General features: G+C 37.7%; 3 protein-coding genes across 6 annotated transcripts; 1 reads left to right on the plus strand and 2 right to left on the minus strand.

The window, feature by feature from the left end:
* Positions 1 to 10: 10 nt before the first annotated feature.
* On the minus strand, positions 11 to 2,319 carry LOC141902306 (uncharacterized). Its single transcript, XM_074789969.1, has 4 exons — positions 2,245 to 2,319; positions 1,899 to 1,973; positions 1,687 to 1,812; positions 11 to 1,591 (listed from the first exon to the last, which is right to left on the minus strand). The coding sequence occupies exons 1-4, from the start codon at positions 2,255 to 2,257 to the stop codon at positions 210 to 212; spliced, it is 1,596 nt and encodes a 531-aa protein (XP_074646070.1). The 5' UTR covers positions 2,258 to 2,319; the 3' UTR covers positions 11 to 209.
* A 3,417-nt stretch (positions 2,320 to 5,736) lies between these two features.
* On the plus strand, positions 5,737 to 8,988 carry LOC141901889 (vacuolar fusion protein MON1 homolog A-like). Its single transcript, XM_074789446.1, has 7 exons — positions 5,737 to 6,021; positions 6,339 to 6,559; positions 7,001 to 7,439; positions 7,516 to 7,691; positions 7,785 to 7,905; positions 8,005 to 8,286; positions 8,370 to 8,988. Exons 1-7 carry the CDS (start codon positions 5,758 to 5,760, stop codon positions 8,508 to 8,510), a joined length of 1,644 nt encoding a protein of 547 aa, XP_074645547.1. The 5' UTR covers positions 5,737 to 5,757; the 3' UTR covers positions 8,511 to 8,988.
* Positions 8,989 to 9,489: 501 nt separating this feature from the next.
* LOC141902374 (endonuclease/exonuclease/phosphatase family domain-containing protein 1-like) lies at positions 9,490 to 20,758 on the minus strand. 4 transcript variants are annotated; one of them, XM_074790066.1, is made up of 8 exons: positions 20,682 to 20,758; positions 17,064 to 18,137; positions 15,392 to 15,443; positions 14,353 to 14,460; positions 13,659 to 13,790; positions 12,966 to 13,101; positions 12,154 to 12,348; positions 9,490 to 11,960 (listed from the first exon to the last, which is right to left on the minus strand). In XM_074790066.1, exons 2-8 carry the CDS (start codon positions 18,029 to 18,031, stop codon positions 11,764 to 11,766), a joined length of 1,788 nt encoding a protein of 595 aa, XP_074646167.1. In that variant the 5' UTR covers positions 18,032 to 18,137; positions 20,682 to 20,758; the 3' UTR covers positions 9,490 to 11,763. The 4 variants fall into 4 exon arrangements, with proteins under 4 accessions (XP_074646167.1, XP_074646169.1, XP_074646170.1 ...); XM_074790068.1 differs by lacking the exon at positions 20,682 to 20,758 and adding an exon at positions 20,444 to 20,546; XM_074790069.1 differs by lacking the exon at positions 20,682 to 20,758 and adding an exon at positions 18,546 to 18,642.
* Between the last annotated feature and the right edge of the window lie 584 nt (positions 20,759 to 21,342).

Raw genomic sequence — 21,342 nt, forward strand, 5'->3', positions numbered from 1 at the left:
TGATAATTTATTTCAAACAAACAACATACTTGCACATCAAAAACCTTTAAAATTTGGATGGATTTTGGACGTATGGTGGCTAATTCGGGCCGTACTACATGTAAAAAAATTTCTGCTCGGCTAGAGACACAATACAATTTTCTACATTGGACAATTTTTTTTTCTCGCATGAGAAAACAAAACTTTTCGTTTTCTCGAGCCAAAATATTCTACGATTTCAAAGTATGACTCTCGCTCATTTGTATAATCTCATGCAAAAATTCTTCCGGAATTTCTATATTTTGATTAGGTTTGTTAACACCGTCATTCACGTGCATCTCATTAACCAGGCTTAATTCCTTTACAATCGGGTTTAAAGTGTTTGCCGATTTTAACAGCTTCATTTCATTAACGATAATTGAAGTTTCTTTTGTATGAATGTCACTGACATGTTTTTTTAAATTGTCCGTTGTCAGAAATTTCATATTACAAACTTCGCATACAAATATTTCACGTTTCACGTCCGGTGAATGCTTTAAGTCGGTGTGAACTTTCAAAAGTTTCTCGTTTTTGAAGTCCTTGTCACAAAATTCACATTTGAACATGAGAAGCTGATGCTCTCTAAGCGCGTGTCGTTTATATTCAGTCTGGTTATCGAATATCATCGAACAGTGAAGACATTTGTGTTTGTCGCAAACGTGAACACTATTCAAATGACGATTCAAACTATGCTTGCGGACGAAGCTCTTTTCGCAGTGATTACACTTATAGAGACCTTGCCCGAGGTGTATACGCATGTGATCCTTCAGATTCCTTGCCCACTTGAATTGTTTATTGCACCTGCCGCATTTGTAAACCGTCGACTGTTCGTGGACTTGTCTACGATGTTCACGTAAGCCAGCTTTTTTCGTGAACACGTTTCCACAAATTTCGCATCGAAACGGTGTCGATCGTTCGTGCAGCCGTCGATGAACGTCGTAATCAGTTTGCGTCTTGAACAATTTACGACAGACGTCGCATCGAAACGGTTTCGAGCCGCTGTGGAAATTCATATGCTCGAGAAGTTGGTCTTTTCGCATGAAACGTTCGCGGCAAACGTCGCACTGAAACGGTCGAGCGCCGGAGTGAATACGTTTATGATTATTGAGATTCGACACGCGTACGAATTTCGCCGTGCACTGATCGCAATGGAACGGTTTTTCGCCGGTGTGCACCAACCGATGACGTTCCAATTGACTACGACAGTTGTACCGCTTACCGCAATCGACACAAAGATACGGAAGTCGTGCTATGTCGTTGCTCGAGTAAACAGCGGAATGTTCAAGATTATTTTCTGTTACCGTGTCACAAATTGCGTTCATTATTTTCACGACAGTTGTTGAGGTCTGGAATATGTTATTTTGAATCGCTGTAGCGCGTTGATCCGCAACGGGCTGCACTTCTATATTCAGGCGGTCCTTCGGAAGAACATTATTGATAGATGACTGCGTTTTTAGATTTTCTGTTGATCGCACTAGTTTTAAACAATCATTCTCTTCTACCATATAAATACAACCATCTATGTCGAATGTGTTCGTGTTGTCACTGGAAGAAATGACAATTTCCCTGCAACCTGCAAAATATCATGACTAATTGAAAATCATTCAAAATTGGTCACTTATACACTGGATCACTTAACATCTGCCGGGTTAAGCCTATTGAACTTACGTTTTCTATAAAAGTTTCTTCTCTCTTCCCAGTGACGCCAAGTAGCATCATCAACCTTTTCGATGAGATCGTCCAGAATATTGAGGTTTTCTTGCAATGATTTCAGTAGCAGTTCATTTGGGTAATCTGAAAAAACATCATAAATCATCAGTGTAACTCTATTTCCAATATGGCCATGATGATTGTTAAATCTAATGTTAATCAGTTATTACCAAATTGAAGTTTGTTGGTCTTGGAATTTCCTTTCTTTATCATAATTGTAGGTCTACCCTTTTCTATCACATAATCTGAAATCATAAAACACATCACTGGGCGTGTGAGGGTGGTGCTGGTGGTGCCATTGGACTGGTGGCATTAACTATCAAGCAAGGAAACGTACGAAAGGCTAGTCTAGTACCTAGCCGTCGTTCCACACTGAGGGAACCGGTATTGCGGTAAAAACAACGACTGGTATTCAGACTCTAACGAAAGGCAGGCTCACTTTCAGGCTTCATTATCCACCGAAGTGTACTGAAGTTACATGTAGCCATATTATCAAATAAATCCACCCCCACATACCTAATAGAACCATGATTTGTTTGCTCAGTGGTAATCGAAAAATCAAAAATCGCAAAAAAAAATTTCTAGTATATTTCGGTCTTCGACCTTGAGAGATGCGCTGCGGCAAAAAACCCGGTCGTGGTATATTGGTAAAACACGGATTCGGCCTTTAGGTGTATTCACCTCGCTCATCGGATTAAGTTTTTGATTGCCGTCCAGTGGTTCTACTCAGATAAAAGTCTTAACTTATTGGCAATAATAATTTGCTGCAACACCCGGTCGATTGACGGTGGGCGGTTTAATCTCCTCGGCCCTGGCCTAGGGCCATGTCGAAAACTGGAAGAGAGAAGACCCGATAGGGCACTAATTTGGCAGGGTTGAGTAGCACAGAAAATTACGGGGCGAAAGAGCTGGAATCGATCGTAACTATTTGACAGAGGAGAGCTAGTTAAAGCCAGAAAACGTAATCACCACCTTGGTTACGAAGATAATCGGTATCGAAGCTTAGTGGTTGTTATGGAAATGACGGATGATTTTGGGAGCGGACTGTTCGGCACGATGGTTGTAGATAATACGCGCTCAGATGATGAGGATGATTTCAGCGAACCGGATAACGATACAGCAACACAACGATCGCAATGCCGACGTAAAAGTTTAGCCGATTCAATTAAAGAGTGCAAAAAGGCGAAAAATATTAGGAAAAATATACCACGTCAGCCAGGACACTATAGGGTTCGTTAATGTAAAATTTCCGAGGTCATTTAATTTGCAAATCAAAATGTCGGGAACAAATCGTTTCAATTAGATTATCTATTCGAAAGTTGTGCGACAGGCGGCATTTGACAGATGACACCGATGCACATGGTAGAACAGTGAAACATTACGACATACCAGTGATGGGGAATTTTGAACGAAGCACCCGAAGATTGACATTGTCGGCAGTTCGACAGTAAGTTGAATAAAAATGGGCGCAGTCGCAGTGTCTTAAGACAACGTGTACTACCGACAATCTAGGGTCCATTTTTGGTCTGCACTGCTCAGAGTATGGGTTTCTGGGATTCATTATCAAAAAGAATCTCATTCATATGTTCTTCAAATGACAAACATATTTTGTGAACAATAGCGCAGTCGAAAAAGAGAAGATTCAACGAATCAGCAAAGAGCAAGAGACGTCGGAGGTAGCAAGAGCGTTTCTGGCCAATCTCAACAAGGAATTCCGTCATGTGATCAACGCCAATAAACAGCGGCACAAGCGAGATGTGCACAAAACTATTGCCGATACAGAAGACAGGAAATCCATCGTACTGGAAGAATTAAGCCACGCTGCCGGCAAAAAGGTTTAAAAAATGTATTCCAGACTAAAAACTCTCGTATGAAACTATATCATTGCACCAGATTTACATTAAAAATAGCAATATCCCAGTGAAGATGTGTTATAGGGGATTAGTAATACGACACACCTCTATTTTCACGAGGAAGATATGGACACATACTCATGACGTATCAATTGTAATTGTTTTCAATATTCAATGTTTTAAGGAAGCGGCCAAGTTGATAGAAGACGAGCGAAAAAGAAGACTCGAAGAATTGGCGGACATGATTGACGACAACAAGGTCCAGTATTTCTCAGATCAACTATCGACCATTGAAAATAAAAAAGCAATCTAAATCTAAACGAAGATGTTTGAATTTTAGGCCTGCGAGAAACAGGTGCAAAGTTTACTAAACGCGATTGCGGCTAATAATGATAAAATGGATGCCGTCAGGAATGAAATCATGCAAGCGATGGCTTTACGAGATGTAAATATAATGTAATCGAAAAGTCGTTGATGCAATCGTGGCAGTTAGTAATTGAGATTATTTCGTAATTTTTCTCACGAACTTAGGAAGGGTTAAAAGAAATAGAAAACGAAGATTACCATTTCGTCTGCGATCACAAGGATCAGCTACTCAATGAATTTCAATATAAACTCATTAAAAAACCACAACTAGATAAACAGGTACGACAAAAACAAACGAAAACGTACTTCTTTTACAAGACTTTGTGATTTATTTTCTCATTAACGCCGTTTCTTATCCAACATCTGAAATAAAAAGCACCACAATCCAGATTTTCAATTCCCCGGTAAAGAAAAAAAAACAAATAGAGAATCAGCAATTAATACTTCATTTCTGTAGATCGCCCAAGAACAGCGTCAGCGATCATTAAAAACCACAATGACCGATTTCATCAAACAGGACGCCCACGAAAAACTTCAAGGAGCGATGTCTGAAATGTTGAAACTCTTCTCGACTGTTGAAGTGAGCGAAAACACAAAGGCCGAACCCAATTATTGATGCCAGAACAACATACTATCAATTAGCTTTTTATCTATTTTAGGTATTAAATACAGATTTATTTTTTATCGCTTTCAGATTAATGATTTAGAAGATGAGATGTTTGCAAAATCTCAGATACAACAAAGGAAATCCATTTGTTTGGATGAGCTTCAACAAGTGTAAGGCTAAGTACAATGAATTGATAATGAATAGTCAAAATTCAAAATATTGAATGAAGGTAATTTGCTCTTTTAGAGTTCTGAGCAGGGATCTAGAGAGAGAATGCGCTCATGAAAAAGCGAGAAGAATTTTGGAGTTGGAACAAAATGGAGCCGGCATCAGCGATTATATCAAAGACGCTATCGACCGAGTCCACCGCGAAATGATCGTCAACATATTCAATGGCCACCTAGTGGCACCACAAGTGAAACGCCGAATCCAGATTGGGACCCAACAGGAGAGTGAGCAGGATAGACGGCTGCGGAAGCAGCGTGAGGGCATGAGACGCAAATCCATGTATGTTGCATCGTAAAATATGGTTAGAAAAGCAGCATATATTATATAGCCATAGTTACCACCCAGCCAAAACCATAGCAACGCCACTTCACCTAAACTTGTTATATAAATTGACCCATATCAGCGAATAAACTATATACTCATACGACAAAGCTTGTTCAGTTTCTAAGTACCGGTATTTTTTCAGGGAAGAGTTTGACGGAAAATATTTTGGCTGAATTTTATTCTCTCCATGTTTCTCGCGAAGTATCCGGTTAATATAATGAAGTCTATCGAAATTTCTACTTTTCCTTTAATCGTAGCCAGGTACCAGACACAGTGCCCGCTTGCAAGACCCGTCATCAATTTTTATACAATAAAGAAAATATGGGTAGCTTTTTTTATAAAACGAAGCCAGAGTTTCGCTGAGTACCGTTGGCGTCGAGATCAATTCTGGCTGTTAACGGGATAGTTCAGAGTCTTCTAGATCTGATAGGCGATAGTAATTGTTTCTTTGAGATTTTTTTCAGGTCAATTAGTTTTGTTCCGCCCACTAGCGGAAAATACAGTCCGCGCAATGCCGAGTTGAACGCGCCAATGATTTGTGGGGTTCGAACATGCCAGTTCAGTAATAGGTAGTAAAAGTAGCCTTTCTAATCTAATCGCTACCCCGCCGAAGAATTAAACATGGCCGCCACTGAGCTGCCAACAAGTTCTATGAACAATTTGAACATCAATTTGGCAAACAATTCCACTTCGGTCGACATTCAAAAAGGCAACGAACCTGGTGCTGCAGGGAGCGGATTGATTATAGCTTCTAGTTCATTAGAAGACCTGACATTCGATGCGTTGGAAGATGAAGACGCGTCCAAAACTCGTCGAGCGCACAGCGGAACGATCAGTCAAATCGTTCGTTCACGATCAGTTCATCCTGATGATGATGCTAATCAGGCACCAAGCCCAGCAACAACCATAGATACTGTAAGCAAAACGTGTTAGTCTGGTAGCTTAAAGACTGCATTTCCAAGGCTCAATTTATACAATTCTAAAATAACCACCCTGCGCTCCGGTTCTTGTTAAGATTAAGTTGCCTTTCTCCAATCAATTCAATTCAAGAAAACACAGAAACATCTTCTATCTGGCATAATCAGAAGGTTCATCATGTTAGGATTGTTTAATTCCAATTATCAGCATCCCATACAAAAAATCTCTGCCCGGGATCGGATACTGTCAAAATCGAGCCCCTCATTTTGATTCAAGTGTCAAATTAAATTTAACTTATTGCTCTTACATCGCAGGATACGAACAGTGAAGATTTAGTGCAAGGAGGCAGCGAGGATACGAGTAGTAGGGAAGATGTTTGTGAAACGAGCAGTCAATCGAGTGATATACGATCGAGAATCTATGACGCGGATGAAGAAGACGTTGAACCTGCCGATGATATTCACAGTGAGGTGTGGCGACAACAGAAACTGCATGTATTCATACTGAGTGAAGCCGGAAAACCAATATACTCGCGGTAAGTCGGACGTTCAATAGACTTGCCTCAGATCTCTTCAAGGCTTCCCAGGTAGTTCCACTCCAGCAACAATGCTGGCCTCAATAGCTCATTGGGATTAGTTGCGATGCTGTTGCATTCATTATCAGATGCTGTTGCATTCATGCTCAGAGACAAGCGGGTTCGAGTCCTGCTGGCTGATGACTGTGTATGGAGAAATAATACTATATAAGGCCGTCCCCATCCCTTGCTGAGGTTAAATCAACAATCCAATAGGGTTAGGCAGAGTATGACAAAAAGCAAAAACAATGGGTCATCTTCACTTGAATTGAAGTGGGAAGATTTTGTCTGGGGTACATCATAATCTGAGGCAATCCGATCTGCGACAAGTGGAAATACAGTAAAACTGACTGGTATTGTTATTCTAGTTGAATTCATGTATACATTTTTTTTAATGAGCAGGTATGGTAAAGAGGATAAACTAGTGACGATAATGGGAGTGATGCAAGCGCTCGTGTCATTCGTACAGGACTCGAAGGATTCATTACGTTGTATCGTAGCCGGAAATCATAAATTCGTATTTCTCGTACGCGAGCATATCATGTTAGTGTGTGTTTCACGGACAAGCGAGTCGACCGCTCAGTTGCTTATGCGACTCATGTACGTTAATAATCAAATCATCAGCGTATTAACTCATAGTCAGTTGGCGCGAATATTCAAACAGCGTCGCAATTACGATTTGCGTCGGTTGTTGTCCGGTGCTGAGAAATTCATAGACAACCTACTGCAGCTAATAGACTGTGATCCGAGTTATTTATTGGGCTCCGTGCGATGCCTGCCATTAGCTAGTTCAGTCAGGGATACTATCGCGCAAACTGTCATTCAATATGCAAAGGTTAAGGTGAGTAAGACTAAATTAAAAACATTTTAACAATTTCCCTTGAACTCCATTGAAAGATTTCTGGAATTGTTTTCAGGATTTAGTGTTTGCGATATTGATAGCAAATAACCAATTAGTGACATTAGTTCGTATGAAGAAGTATTTCTTACACCCAGTAGATTTACATCTGATCATCAACCTGGTCAGTGCATCAGAGTCATTCAAGGCAGCTGAATCTTGGACACCTATCTGTTTACCTAAATTCGATTCAAGGTCAGTACGCCACGGGTAGTGTCTCTCTCAGAAACTGCATATTGCAATACTTACTCCAACGCAATCTAAGCTTAGTTTGTATTTTGTATATAGTGGATACCTCCATGGACATGTATCCTATCTGGATGAAGATTGCCACACTTGCCTTTTACTATTGACCGTCGATAGAGATATGTTCTTCACGCTGTCAGATTGCAAGGCGAAGATTACTAATGTAAGTTTATGTGGATCAACTTGATTCATCCAATTATTAGCAATCTGGTTTAGATATTTGAAAACGAACGAAAGCATTTTGTATTTTGTACCGTTTTAGAGATTAAATCGTCACCATTGTTTGGAGGCAATTAAGGAATCAGTGCTACAAAAAGGTTACAGCACGAGGCAGGTTGGAATTCCGGACTTACGGCATTTCATATATAAATCACGCAGTACGGCTCAGTTCACGAGTCCAGATTTCGAAGCGCCGTACGTCACTTCCGAGGAACGTGAACGGGTTTTCTCGCTATACCAATATCTACATCATCGAATTCATAATTCAACTCGACCACTGCGATTACTATTTCACGTAGGAGAATATGAAACATTACTAGGATGGGTAAGTATTGTGAGCGAGAAGATAATGATAATGAAAATCGAGTACTGAATGTAGATAATTCAACTTGTGTATTATATTTTAAGGTGACTGCTGGTTTTGAATTGTACACAGTATTCGGTCCATTGGTGACGAAACCAATAGCCATTCATTCCATAGAGAAATTACTGAAATGGATCAAGAGAGAAGAAGCACGCCTGTTCATTCTCAATTCACCTACCTTTTGATATCGTCTGTTAAATAATGATAATAATCACAATGTGCTCTTAGAGGTTATAAATGAATGATGAAGAGTTATGTAAACTCTTTAAACTTTCTTATGATTTTCCAATCATCTCTGGTGTAACTCAATTTTGTACTAGTCTTAAGTTCAGGCATTGTTCTATCATATTTCTAGAAAAAACTGTTGTTGATTTTAAATTCTTGAGCAGCTACCAGCATATTTCATTGTGCTTGCCAAAACAGGTACCGGTATATTCAGTAGCTACCAGTATATTTCATTTTGCACTAAGGAAAATACTTATGAATTGGAAAAAATTTGTCATGTTGTAAGATGAGCATTTTGTAGTATACTTTAAGGATGTACTTTCTTTAGTCATTGAATGATGTATATGTACTTTATTCTGAAATTAGGCTCTACAATCTGGTGTTACTATACCAGCTATTGAAATGTTGGATATCTGGTCCTATCGAAATGTTATTAATATATCTGTTGGTCACATTGACCTAATTAAATGTAAATTATTATTATTATGAAAATAAATGATATAATATATCTGTATATTACAAACCTTATCGAGTTCTGTGGACTTAAGATATGCTCCTTTCACTAAGTACACAGATCGCTGAAACATGGGCCCTCAAGGAACTGAGTGGACACCTGCCACATCCACCTAGCACTTTTGCCTTCTATACTGATATGAAGTGATTTTGATTATTTGATACACAACCTTATCTACTAGGTGTTACACGCGGTCTCTGAAAATTTGCTTGACATCAACCAAAATGAGGGTTTTTGGAGGTTCAAGCCCTACAAAGATATATTTGATATTAATGATGGATAGTCTAGCACCAGTTGCTCTTCTACGCGCCTCAATCGCACTATCTTCACTTGATCAATTAGATTTCCTGCAATTTTCCTATGTGATTGATATCAAAGGCTGAGGAACAAAAATAAAGGAAGAACATGGATGATTCATGTTTTATATCATTTATTCAAAGCGATTTTTAGAAACAGACAAATGTACTTACAATACATTACAGTAACCCAGTATTAAAACTTCATCATCTATCCATTACAAAATAAATACAGATCATAAATCGGTAAATGGTATTACTATTAGACATTAACACATCTTACTAACACAACACTCGATAATACTGAATTTATTTCCTCATCAATAAAAGTTGAGGATTGGACGTTCAAAACATCATCAGTGTAAAGATTCTTTTAAATCGTTTTGATGCTAATAGTTCAAAACATGTAGTAATGTTATCTCCAGAGAGGCTACTTTAATGTAGTACCAGTACATTTTGTTGCAATAATCACTACAATAATTCATTTCAATTCAGAATTTTACTGGCATTCATATTTACATTAACTTGTACATAAAACAGCACATGAAAGTTCATTTAAGTTCTGTCTATAATCGCAGAATGAAAACCACCTCTTACAATCCAGCTAAAACGAGTTGTGTGGTCAGATTAACCTAAATTAATCTGTGCTAAACGGGTTGGGTCCTGATATGGGCCCATTTTGGGTGTAGCTTTCACATAGCACCACTAGTTTTGCAAGCGCAACACATCTGGGACTCAAAATCCCAAGTGGGCTAAAAATCAATCCGGACCAATGTCTGACTGCTCCATATATCATTCCATTCTCAAATGGACTTCACCAATTAAATTCATGTGAATGCAGACAATAATCAAGGGTTCTTTTAATCAAACCAAGGCATAAGGCCTAGAATATTTAGCAAAATCACTTGTGTGTCCGTCAATATTTCTGAATAGAAGTTTTTTTGTCACACACATTAACCACATCACAAGTAAATGATGGAAAACAGGGGCATAGGTTTTCTCTCGTAAAATATCATGGAACAGACATTCCTGCAAACCCCCTTGGTTATGCCCCTTGAAAAATGGAATCAACAACAGGAAGATATTTAGTGAGATGAGGCATGGTTTTTGGAAGCTCGGATTAAACACTGTGGTAATGCACATTAGGGGGCTGGTGAAATCAAAAATACAGCAGAAATTATTTGAAATGAAATATACAGCAGTTCTTTTACAAATGGTTTAAGCATAAACATTAGTGTGCTTACGGGTATGCTTATTATTGCCATTTGTAATATCGGTAGATTTTTTTTCAAACTCAAAACTGAAAATATGATATGATAGTGCATGTTCTCCTCTGGTGAGCAGGGATTGATTAAGCTGGGTTGATAATATCAATTTTTATAATGAAACCTCATGTATACACGGTGAGGAAACAAAAATATTGGGAAAATGGAATGAGCGGCCGGTGAATAAATATTTAATAAAAATATATGATTCAAAGAATTTATGATACATACACAATGTTTTGCTATTGTTCTCATAAAAAATGTCTACTGTTCATTTGCTGATCACATCAAAAATGTACAAAAAAGAAAGACTATTGTGCAAACGCAAACATGTCAAATTCAAGATAAAAAATGCATTTCTGATAAAATCTTATGATCATTTTGATATATTTTTAGCTTATACTAATTTATTGTATCCTGCCATACATACAGGGATTCTATGTTGATTGATATGGCAGGGTTTCCTCACATTGCCATCAGGTTTGAGTCCAAGCAAGGCAGGATGATTTTTTGTTCAAGATCGTTGTTTGATTTACCATACTCACAGAAATTTGATTTAAAAAACTAGCTACAAACAGTCACTAAACGTGGTACAAATTATCCAATAAATTCAATTGTGCATATAAAAATTTCATAATATAAATTGTCATGAACGTTATTAAGCGACACACAACAAATAGTTTTTAAGCCTCATGAAACAGTTCACATATTCATACCCAGCCTCAATATGTTAATCTGAATGGCTGATCTTAATGACGATTTGTACATACCGGTAAATAAATACATACATAAATTCTTTACAGCACAAAAATATATTATTACAATTAACTATCATTTGCTGATTTCTACAGTAAATGATGTACTGGCGCTTACATTCCATGGTTTACAAAATTCCAGCCCATTCTTCAACAGGTTTAGTGCGACTGCAGCTCGAGACCAGTACAGTTTCTCTGATAAAGCTAATTAATCTCAACATGCATAAACTCTAAAATATCTACTTTTGAACGTGAAAATAAACTACATTCTAATACACAGTACTATATTACTCAGTTATTGAAGAGAGCATAGCTTACAATAAATCAGTCATACGTATCAAAAATCGATTAAGCAATATATTTTCCTTTTGTATCATAAACTATCATAACGTGCTCTCCCGTTTGAAACTGTCTAATGTTATATTTGATAGGTCGATATCACCAAATGTATTTACGTCTAAGTCTTCGTGACAATAGAATTCGCCCCACACGGGACAATGATCGCTGACCACTCCGCCCCACGACCAGTTATCCGGAATACACGGATGGAACAATCCTTGACGTACTACACCATACTTCCCTAAAATAACAATAAACATAAGTGCAAGTCAACTGCCAAGCGTAAGTAGATTGGATTCAGTCAGCTTCTTCATAAGATCATCACTGCCTGTACTCAAGAGGCGTTGATCTAGAAACAACTAAAAATGTCTCCGCAATTGATCAATAAGTAAAAAGTGAAAAGGAAAAGGTTTGACTAGATATAAGACACTAACCTGTAAACACTTTTTCTGTTTGTTTGTTAATCCATATATTATCGTAAGTGCGATTGCCTTTCTTATTCTTTTTGCTGATATTCGTATAGAATCCGTCGGGTACGAGGTTTATATAATCGTGTCGCCTGAATATGTCGAAATCTGTCGTGTCGGGATTCAAGTTGAAGTCGCCGAGGATCAACACATCTTCTTCACCTACAGAAAATAAAGGTACACGTGAATACAAGCAAAAGAAAAATACTTCACCTGACTTTCCTTTCACAAACTAACAAACATCATTACGGTAATAATAAAAAGCATTTCAACAGCGCAAAAATCATTTTAAAAACAGCTCTTACACGCTCCACAGGGCAGATTGTCATTGATAATGCGCCTGGAACAATTGACTTTTTAAGTGTCTTTTGATCTACGGTGAATCTAAAGATTATATTCCATTAGATTAGATATATTCTATAGTCTTTGAGGTGAAAAACTGAAAAAGCCGAAGGTATCCAAGACATAGGCCGGTTCATTTAGACTAGACTAGAAGATCGCAGATAACGAGAGAAAACTCACACGAAACTGACTACGTATCCCAGGCAGATTTATTTTTTCTCGAATCTGATGAAAGTAAAACTGGCAGACTACATTATGATAGATTTTCATCGGTTAATATATCTCATTCTTGACTATAAATTGAATTTCCTGATCTCTTAGGTTTCAGTTCTCATAGAAACGGATTTTCGACTAATGGTTATATCGAGTTCCCATAGATTTGCTTCCTGAGTGAATATTGAAATTCTCAATCATTGATGAGATACATTAATGCTCACCAGGGCAGGATAATTTAATAGCTTCAACAAGCGCCGGCATTCGTAAAATCTCTTCTTCGAGTTCATCTAAATCTTCATTACCCAGGCCTGTCGCTTTCAGATGTACGCTCACCAGTACAAAGTCGAGTTTATCAACCTTCAAAAATAGAAATTTGTACATACATGCTGATTTTGATATCAAATAATCTTGTGTCTGACTTAAAAGAATCCCGGGATCATAAGTTCGGCATGTAGGAATATAAAGCCCAGGCTATATGTTAATCACACCTTGGACTTATATCTAGTTAATGTTCATGGTCAGACGGAAAGAAAACTCCCAGCAGCCTTCAGTAATACGAGCATAAAAAAAGGAGGAAACCTGGAACTTTAAAAAGCTTTAACCTTTCCCAGGAGCTAGAAAAGTAGAAGTCAAATCACCCTAGATTAGACACATACTTGAATCATCAATACAAGTGTTAGGTAAATCAATTCAGGTTTGCTAGCTTAACGTGATAAGATAGAAGGGGTAAATACCAGTCTTCAGATGACATACACATAACAGAAACTAAAAACAAGCAATATATATATGAATTTCAAAAATACATTTGTAGGCAAATCATGTCCCTTTCTATACTATTTGCAAATAACACTGGATCCTCCTGCGTACTGTGATCTGAGGCCGGAAGAATGTTTAAGAGGTTTTCTATTACTCACCTGGAAGAAGCCTATGAATGGACGTCTCGTAAAAGCGCGGTCTTTCTTCTCACTGGCCATCTGAAGCAGGTTGGCACCTTTAAACGATACATTTCGATTGACATCATAAATAAACCCATTGTATTCATTTCCCTGCAACAAAAAGTCCTCAACAATTACAAAGGCCTTCATGCATCCTGTATATTATAAGTATACAGTTAGAAAAAAATGCAAAAGGTGTATCGTTTTGCCAAAAAAAAAAAACAAAGATAAATTGAACCAATTATGCTAGGTAATCAAGACACCTGTAAGGTTATTTGGGTAAAAATACAAGTAACGGTAATGCTTATCTAGACGAATAGGTTCAGACACAGGTTAAATAAGAATTATCTGCAAGATAAATAGTTCTCCGGTGTTCTAAACGAAACGAGGTTTCTTCATAGTCCTGGCAAAAAATAAATCTGTTTACTAAGAAAACAAAAATGTTTTCAGACTGTGCAGCAGATATCAGCACTGAAATCACGATACAATACATAGGCGTAAGACTGAACATATCAACAAGTTACTTTCTATACATGTACTTCAACATTTTGCGGTGAATGCCCACCTACGTCATTTCATACAGATTTCATATTTCAAAACTGGATTTAATGAATGGATAAGCGCTGTGTAATATCTGGTTGTTAGATAACTATTGGGTGCAACGCATTATTACCTGAAACATACGACCAGTGGCTTCCGAAACACAGCACTTCCATAGACCGCGATCGCCTTTCCACTTTTTGACACTCGGCAAAGTGGGCTGATTTAACTCTGCACAAAACTGCCAAAAAACAAAAGTATGGTTGAAATTAAACCCGGTACTGAACCTGATGTGGGATTCACTTATCAATTGTCATTCTCTATTGATAAAAGAAGGTGATTCAAATTTCCATCTGTGATGGCAGCATAATTTCGCAGGTTATATTGTAGACTTTTTTAATTGACTCTGTAGTGACACAGTTCTGTCTAGTACACATGTACGAAAGAACTGCGCATAAACAATATTTATGTGTGTCTATGGATTTATTACAAAAATACATATTAAATATGTCAGCACAAAGGGTTACTAAAACGTAGAAAAAAATCTAACAGCTACGGGAAAAAATACCTAGAAGGCATAGTTTCGAATAGGGACTACTCAATAATAAACGACCACAATTTGTTCAAAATCATATTTGTTTGTGAAAAAAATTCAGTGGTTATGAAAGAGACGGATAAATTCTCTGTCTGAGTAATGTATGGATTATCTTAGAAGTTATGTAAACTAAAAACAGAAATTTCATATGGATAACGCAAACAAGCAAGCTTTCTGTATTCATCCTTAAAAATAAAGGCTGGCTTTTGCTCAAAGCTGATCAGACAACTTAAGATTCAACCGGCAAAATGAAGCTGTTTATAAAACAGTTTGGGAAAATAGTCTACCAATTTATTGGGTATCAATATATCGCTGAGTGACCAAGGACATTGAAAATCTGAAATAAAGTAGATGTCTTTGCTGTGCAGATTACATTCTTTGTCTGATCTATGAGACACTTTAAGGGGAACTCGAAATTGATAGATTTCAAAGCAAATACTGTTCAAACGAAAGGTCAAGGTTTAGATTATAAATGACCGCTGACTGATCGTACCATAAATATGGCCTGATTAATGAACAGTTGTAACCTTCAAAGTATTTCGGACGATATATTTGTCCATATTTTACAAGTTCTTACCTTTTGTAAACATTCTTTATCAGCTAATTCTTGAAATGCAATTATACTGAATCTGAAAGTAATAGATTGTACATTAGTGACTATTTTTGGAACTTTCCTCTTAGAATACCATAATAATGGGTTTTTAATGGACTGTTGTGAGCGGATTTCAGCATTTCTGCAGCGTGCTGAAAACCTCTGTCACAAGAGCTCTCGACCAGAGAGCTATTTTACAAGCTCTCTCGAAAATGTAAACTGCGCTAAAGCTTTTTGTTCCGATAGAAATCAAAACAATATTTACTTAAAACCAGACTCTACGTAACAGTAGTCATGATTGATCATAATTTTATGCCGATTAAAATTTGCCACATCTGCCACAACAGACCCTGTGCATAGCAGGTTTTTGGTTCGTTTAGGTTGTTTACCCAAACTACATTACTTCATATAGTTCAGTATCTATTTATATAGGCCTATTTAAAACCAAACTAGTTTGATCATTGACTAAGTGTCTATTGTCTTGGTTGGGAGTCTCGATTATAACTATTTTGATATCTATGTTTTTGGGTAAAAAAAATCTGTTCGCCATATCATACCTCAATAGTATTTCTTATGAAATTGATCAAACTTTCAAGATTCCAGTTTCGAGGGCTATCTACTACACATATGTAATTCATTATTCAGTGAAGTATAAGAAACAAACACTAACGTCCGTCCGATGAAGTTTGAATTTGAAATTTATAAATGCTATTAAGCTTTACGTTTACACAACCATCGATCAACAGTAAATTGAATCGATTTCCGATAATCTGAGTCCGAATGAATTTCCTACATTCGATTCACATTTACTTCGGTACCAGTTCATTCAACAAACCGGTAAATAGGTCCAGTGAGCAATGAACTCTGCTAGGAGTTGGTTTGATCGTGAATATTTCAAGGAGCTCACTGGATCATCTAGGTCCAGACTTAAAATTCTAGGCTTCATCTTTCATGAAAGGCAACAATAGAATGAGCATGCTTTTATGTTCACAACACACTATCGAATAAAAATAGCTCTATAAATAATGGATCGGCCAAGTTCTAACTAACTGGAGAAGGTGCTTGCGTAATATTATAAATCTATTTCAACCGTGCAAGTCTATTTTCGACCTGTGTTTACATATTTATATCAACTTGTACATTGCATCTTTGCGAGTATTGCCAGTATTTCAGTACTCCTCTATCTGAGACTTCCTGATGAGAAATTGCAATATATCACCAGGCCCTAAACTATATCCTACTGATTGATTTAATTGTAGCAATGATACAGTACAGACGACTCAATTTCAATAACGTCTTCAAAGCTTTCAATTTTTCAAATCAAATTTCAAGCAAACAGGGCGAGGGTGGCCACTTTCGGCCACTTCACAAATCCTCAGAGTTTTACATGATTTTTTCACGTGATGACACAAAATTCCCTGGGTGAATCAGAGAAATCTCTCGGGTTTAAAATGTTACAATTTAATCATTTCTCATCGTATCATGTATTGAAAAAGAAACTCATGGTCAATAAACAGGATTACCCAAATTCTCCCTGATTTTTTCTAGATTTTCCTGGTCAGTAACCACCCTGGCCAACTCGCAAAATATGATGTTGCATCATTTTTCACAATTTTGCACAAGTCGATGAAATGCGTAGAAACTGAATAAATCTTACCCATTCTCAAGTATCGTCCGGCAAACCACCTCGAGAACTCCGGGATTATCAGCTTTCTCGCAGCCGCAACGTTTCAGGTTCCAGCTCGCGACGCGGAACGCCGGGTGGTTCTTGCGTTTGAAATCGAACGGCGTCACGTCCGGGCGTTCATGTTTTTCGAACAACGGTCGAAAGTGCGCGAGTATGTCCAACTGAGAATCGGTGAGTTGTTTTCGTATCAATTCCGCGCCCGTCGAAACCGAACTGTAACGGTTATTATTGTTGCCGTTGCAATCGCTGAGTCGTTTCACCGAGTCAGTTTGCGGTAAGAAGCCATTCGTGTTATTGTTCGACGCTGAACTCGGTTCCGCGTTTAAAGTCACTTGGTGTCGAATTGCACTTAAAATCGAAGGATTGAATCCCTTCACTTTGACTAGATCATCGATGTTCTTAAAGTTGCCTTTTTTGTCTCTGTACGCGGTGATATTTTCGGCGAGTTGCTGATTGATACCTTTGATTTTCATCAACTGAAAAACATTCGAGCCATTAATCGCTATTTTACGCTTTATGCCATTTCGCATACCGACCAGGTCCGTATTGCTATTGTTAGGCGTAACGCGTTGCGAATTCGGCCGTCGATTTACGCAAATTTCCGAACTGATCAACGTCATTTTGGCGGCACCGATGCCCGACACGAGCGCGATGTCTTCGATTTTTTTGAAGCCGTCTATTTGGCGACGGTACGCGACGATAGCCTGCGCGATCGCGCGATTCACTCCGGGTAGAGTCATCAGTTCTTCCTCGGACGCCGTATTGATGTTCAACTGTTCGGGAATCGAGACTGAATCGCTGTTTGGTACCTCGACGAGATTCCATGTCGCACTCGGATTGCGTCTGTGCTTCGTCAGTCGTTTCGGCGTCGCATGGTTTTCCTTAAAACACGGGTCCGGACCGTTTTTCGGTATGCAGCAGCTGTTTACGGCACCCATTTCTATATCTGTCAGGACGATCGGTGGAACGCTTCGAAATTATTCTTCATTTCGTCTCGTCGTCTGCAAGCGTTTGAAGAATTTCAAGTTGAAAGTCGAATATCTTCTGCAAATATAACACGAAAACAGGATGATCATCAATCTTTTATATTATTGCAAAGTCGTCATGGTTACCATCAACAGGTATCGCCATAAACTAATTTTTTAAATCACGGAGAAGATGGTTCTCGACTACGATCTCTTAACAACCCTCACTAACAGACGAACGAACGGATAAAAACTCATCTCAGTCTCGGCCGAGTTCGACATTTAACGAAGTTCCTCGAATTATCGAACCTATCAAACAGGGATAGAATGTGAAACGCGAGCAACCAATTAGTAAATCAGTGTCCCTGGAGCAAATGTACCGCCAGACTTAGCAATGAATATAACGAGTGTCTAAACAGAGCAAACAGCGTTTCATATCTCATTTAGCGTTAGGAAAAAAGTGCCGAAACCTGATAGAAAAAGGTACCTTCCCTGTTCATTGACCTCCTGTCTGTAGTGAACAAGTCCTGAATAATAAGGTATTTCTTCTAGATAGGCAGTAGGCCTGCTGAAATACTACATTGGTCTGTACACAATTGTCACCGTCATACTAAATATCAATCACAATTGATTATGAAAGGAAAACTCGAATCTTGCTCAATATCAAACTTTGCACTCATGTTTCCAATACCTTATAATACTTTAGTGTCATTTGTGAAATCTCAGTTACACAATTCGGGAAATCATTTTATTATACGCTTTCATTTTTCCGTCATATCGAAATAACCAGTGAAAAGGATTGTTATTAGAAAAGGGTTTTCGGTAAATGAAATACCGTAGACACATGATTACCGCTGTAAAAGTACTAATATTAGTATCAAAGGTTGTGATTTCTAAGTAAAAGTATAGCGAAAAAGCAAGAGTACATAGAGGTACAAAGCCAGTAGTGTTCATTGTTCCGGATGCTATCTATTAAAATCGTAAAACAAACGAAACATGCCCTGAAAGTATCTTCATGTTTGTTGGGTTCTCATCATTTTTTAAAATTTGGTTTGAAATAGTTTCAAGATTTGTTGAATGGTGATATAGACCCACTACATTCAATCCTTCTAGCTGACCTTTAGGCCTTAACAGCAGGTGCAACGATTTATCCAAATATTTTGAAAAATACGGATTAAAATGGATTGTGAGCTTTGAGTATTAACACTCCCTAAAACATTTTTTATTAGGGACCTATAGTAATAAGTAGAAAAGCCATACTGTAATTCATGCAATGTTGGTCACAAAATATCTGATTCATTGTAGCGTAGGCCGCATACCGTAGCTCCTATTTCATTCAGAATTTTGAAGTTTGTTTTTAAGATTGGAAACCTTGAGACTAACGAGTGGAATGTTATTGCCTGAAAATACTCTTGAAAATAAAAGTAGACCCTATGTGAACTGGATCAAAGACAAATTCTATCTGGGGATATTATTTTTTTAGATGTAGGGCTTTTTGAAAATCACTTCAATGAAGAAATCATAAAAGGTTCATAGGGTAGGCCTTATTCATAAGATAGGCCTTAGAAAGCAGGCAATCAAATATGAAAGGATACAAGCTCATTACTAGGCCTAACTATAACTAATATAGGCTGTAGGCTAGTCTTAGATGAATAAGGTACCGTATATCAGTAGGCCTAAGGCCATAGGCCCAGCCTTAAAGAGTTGGATATTATCTAGTTTCCAGTTAGATATCTTTCCTCTAATAAAGGTTTCAAGACCTATCTGTAATAACTAATGCATTGAATAGTTCATTATAGCCGATTGATGATAGCCTACAATTGGACCTACCCAAAGATTATTGTATCCTACACAATATAACAGATAGCCAAAAATTGACAAATACCGAGATGATGATTTATCCATTCAGCTCTACATAAGGCTCTATGAATCAGCTCTATAGGCTCTATGAGTGCTTGCTTCTATATCTGATAGAGAAAAGGATATAGAGATCTGCCGGATGAACGAGTACAACTGTACTGAAATGTCATATGACAGCCGGCCCCTGCGGTCCTGCTGGTGCTGTGTGTAATATCTATTTAGGCCTACTCTGCACTACAACAATAATTAATGAATACCACGCATCAGCCTCCATGGAGATCAGCATCAATTACATCGAATCACCAACCAATTTTCACAAAAATCAAGGATCATTTCCTACCATAATGAGACAAAGCAGAGAAGCGACCCAAAGAAATCATAAATTCTACAGCGCTAAACAGTAGTAAACACTCAAATCAAGACCATATTAGAGTATATTCATATGAATATAGATTAAGAGCATGTCTTTAATCCTCTATTTCCACTTGTTCCCCTAGCCGTTCTTTAAGTCAAAACAATACATACTAAAGCATAAGCCAACAGTTAACGTCCGGGTAAATGTCAGACTTAAGAGAGAAGACGAGGAAAATTGAGTAGGAAGTCAAGAACCGGCAACGCCAACTGACCTGGTTGGTAGCTGTAGAGACAACGAAAGTGTCCCGTTAATATAACTTTCACTGATTCCAATTAAAATAAGAATTGGTGGCTATTATTCAGAATAGGTATATCAACGTATATTACTTTATATAAACCTCAAACTTACGTAAATTCGACGTAAAACCACGAAAGATCAGGATAAAATTCCGAAATACGCTATATCCTCTAGAAACACAATCGTGATTAACCGACTACCCGTCTGATGGCGCCACCTCCTGGATCAAATTACAAGTTTTATCAGAGCTAGGACGTTACCCTTTGAATATAGATGTTAGACGCAGGATGATTAACTTTTGGGTGAAAACAGTATCTGGAAAGCAAACCAAACTTAATTCAATACTCTATAAAATATCTTTCAATTTATTTTTAAGGGATAAATTTAAGAGCCCTTGGTTACCATATATAAAGAAAACGTTTGATGACTGTGGTTTGTCCTGCATTTGGACGCAGCAATTCATGACTAACACAGTAAATCTTTTTCAAAACGAATAAAACAGATACTCCGTGACCAGCACCTTCAAGAAACTGTATCTGCCATAAATACTAATCCGATATACACTAACTTTAGGCAATATAAAAATGATATTAGGTTAGAGAAGTATATAATAGAACTTGGTGATGACTTAGGAACTAGTTTATTTGAATTTAGGGTCGGGTCCTATATTTTACCTGTGAACAAATTTTCAAACCTTCATTTAGACACAGCCGATAGAATATGCCCCACTTGTAATACTTTAGGTGACGAATCCCATTTTCTGTTTGACTGT

This window comes from Tubulanus polymorphus, chromosome 3 (genome assembly GCF_964204645.1).
Source record: "Tubulanus polymorphus chromosome 3, tnTubPoly1.2, whole genome shotgun sequence".
Taxonomy (NCBI): Eukaryota; Metazoa; Nemertea; class Palaeonemertea; order Tubulaniformes; family Tubulanidae; genus Tubulanus; species Tubulanus polymorphus.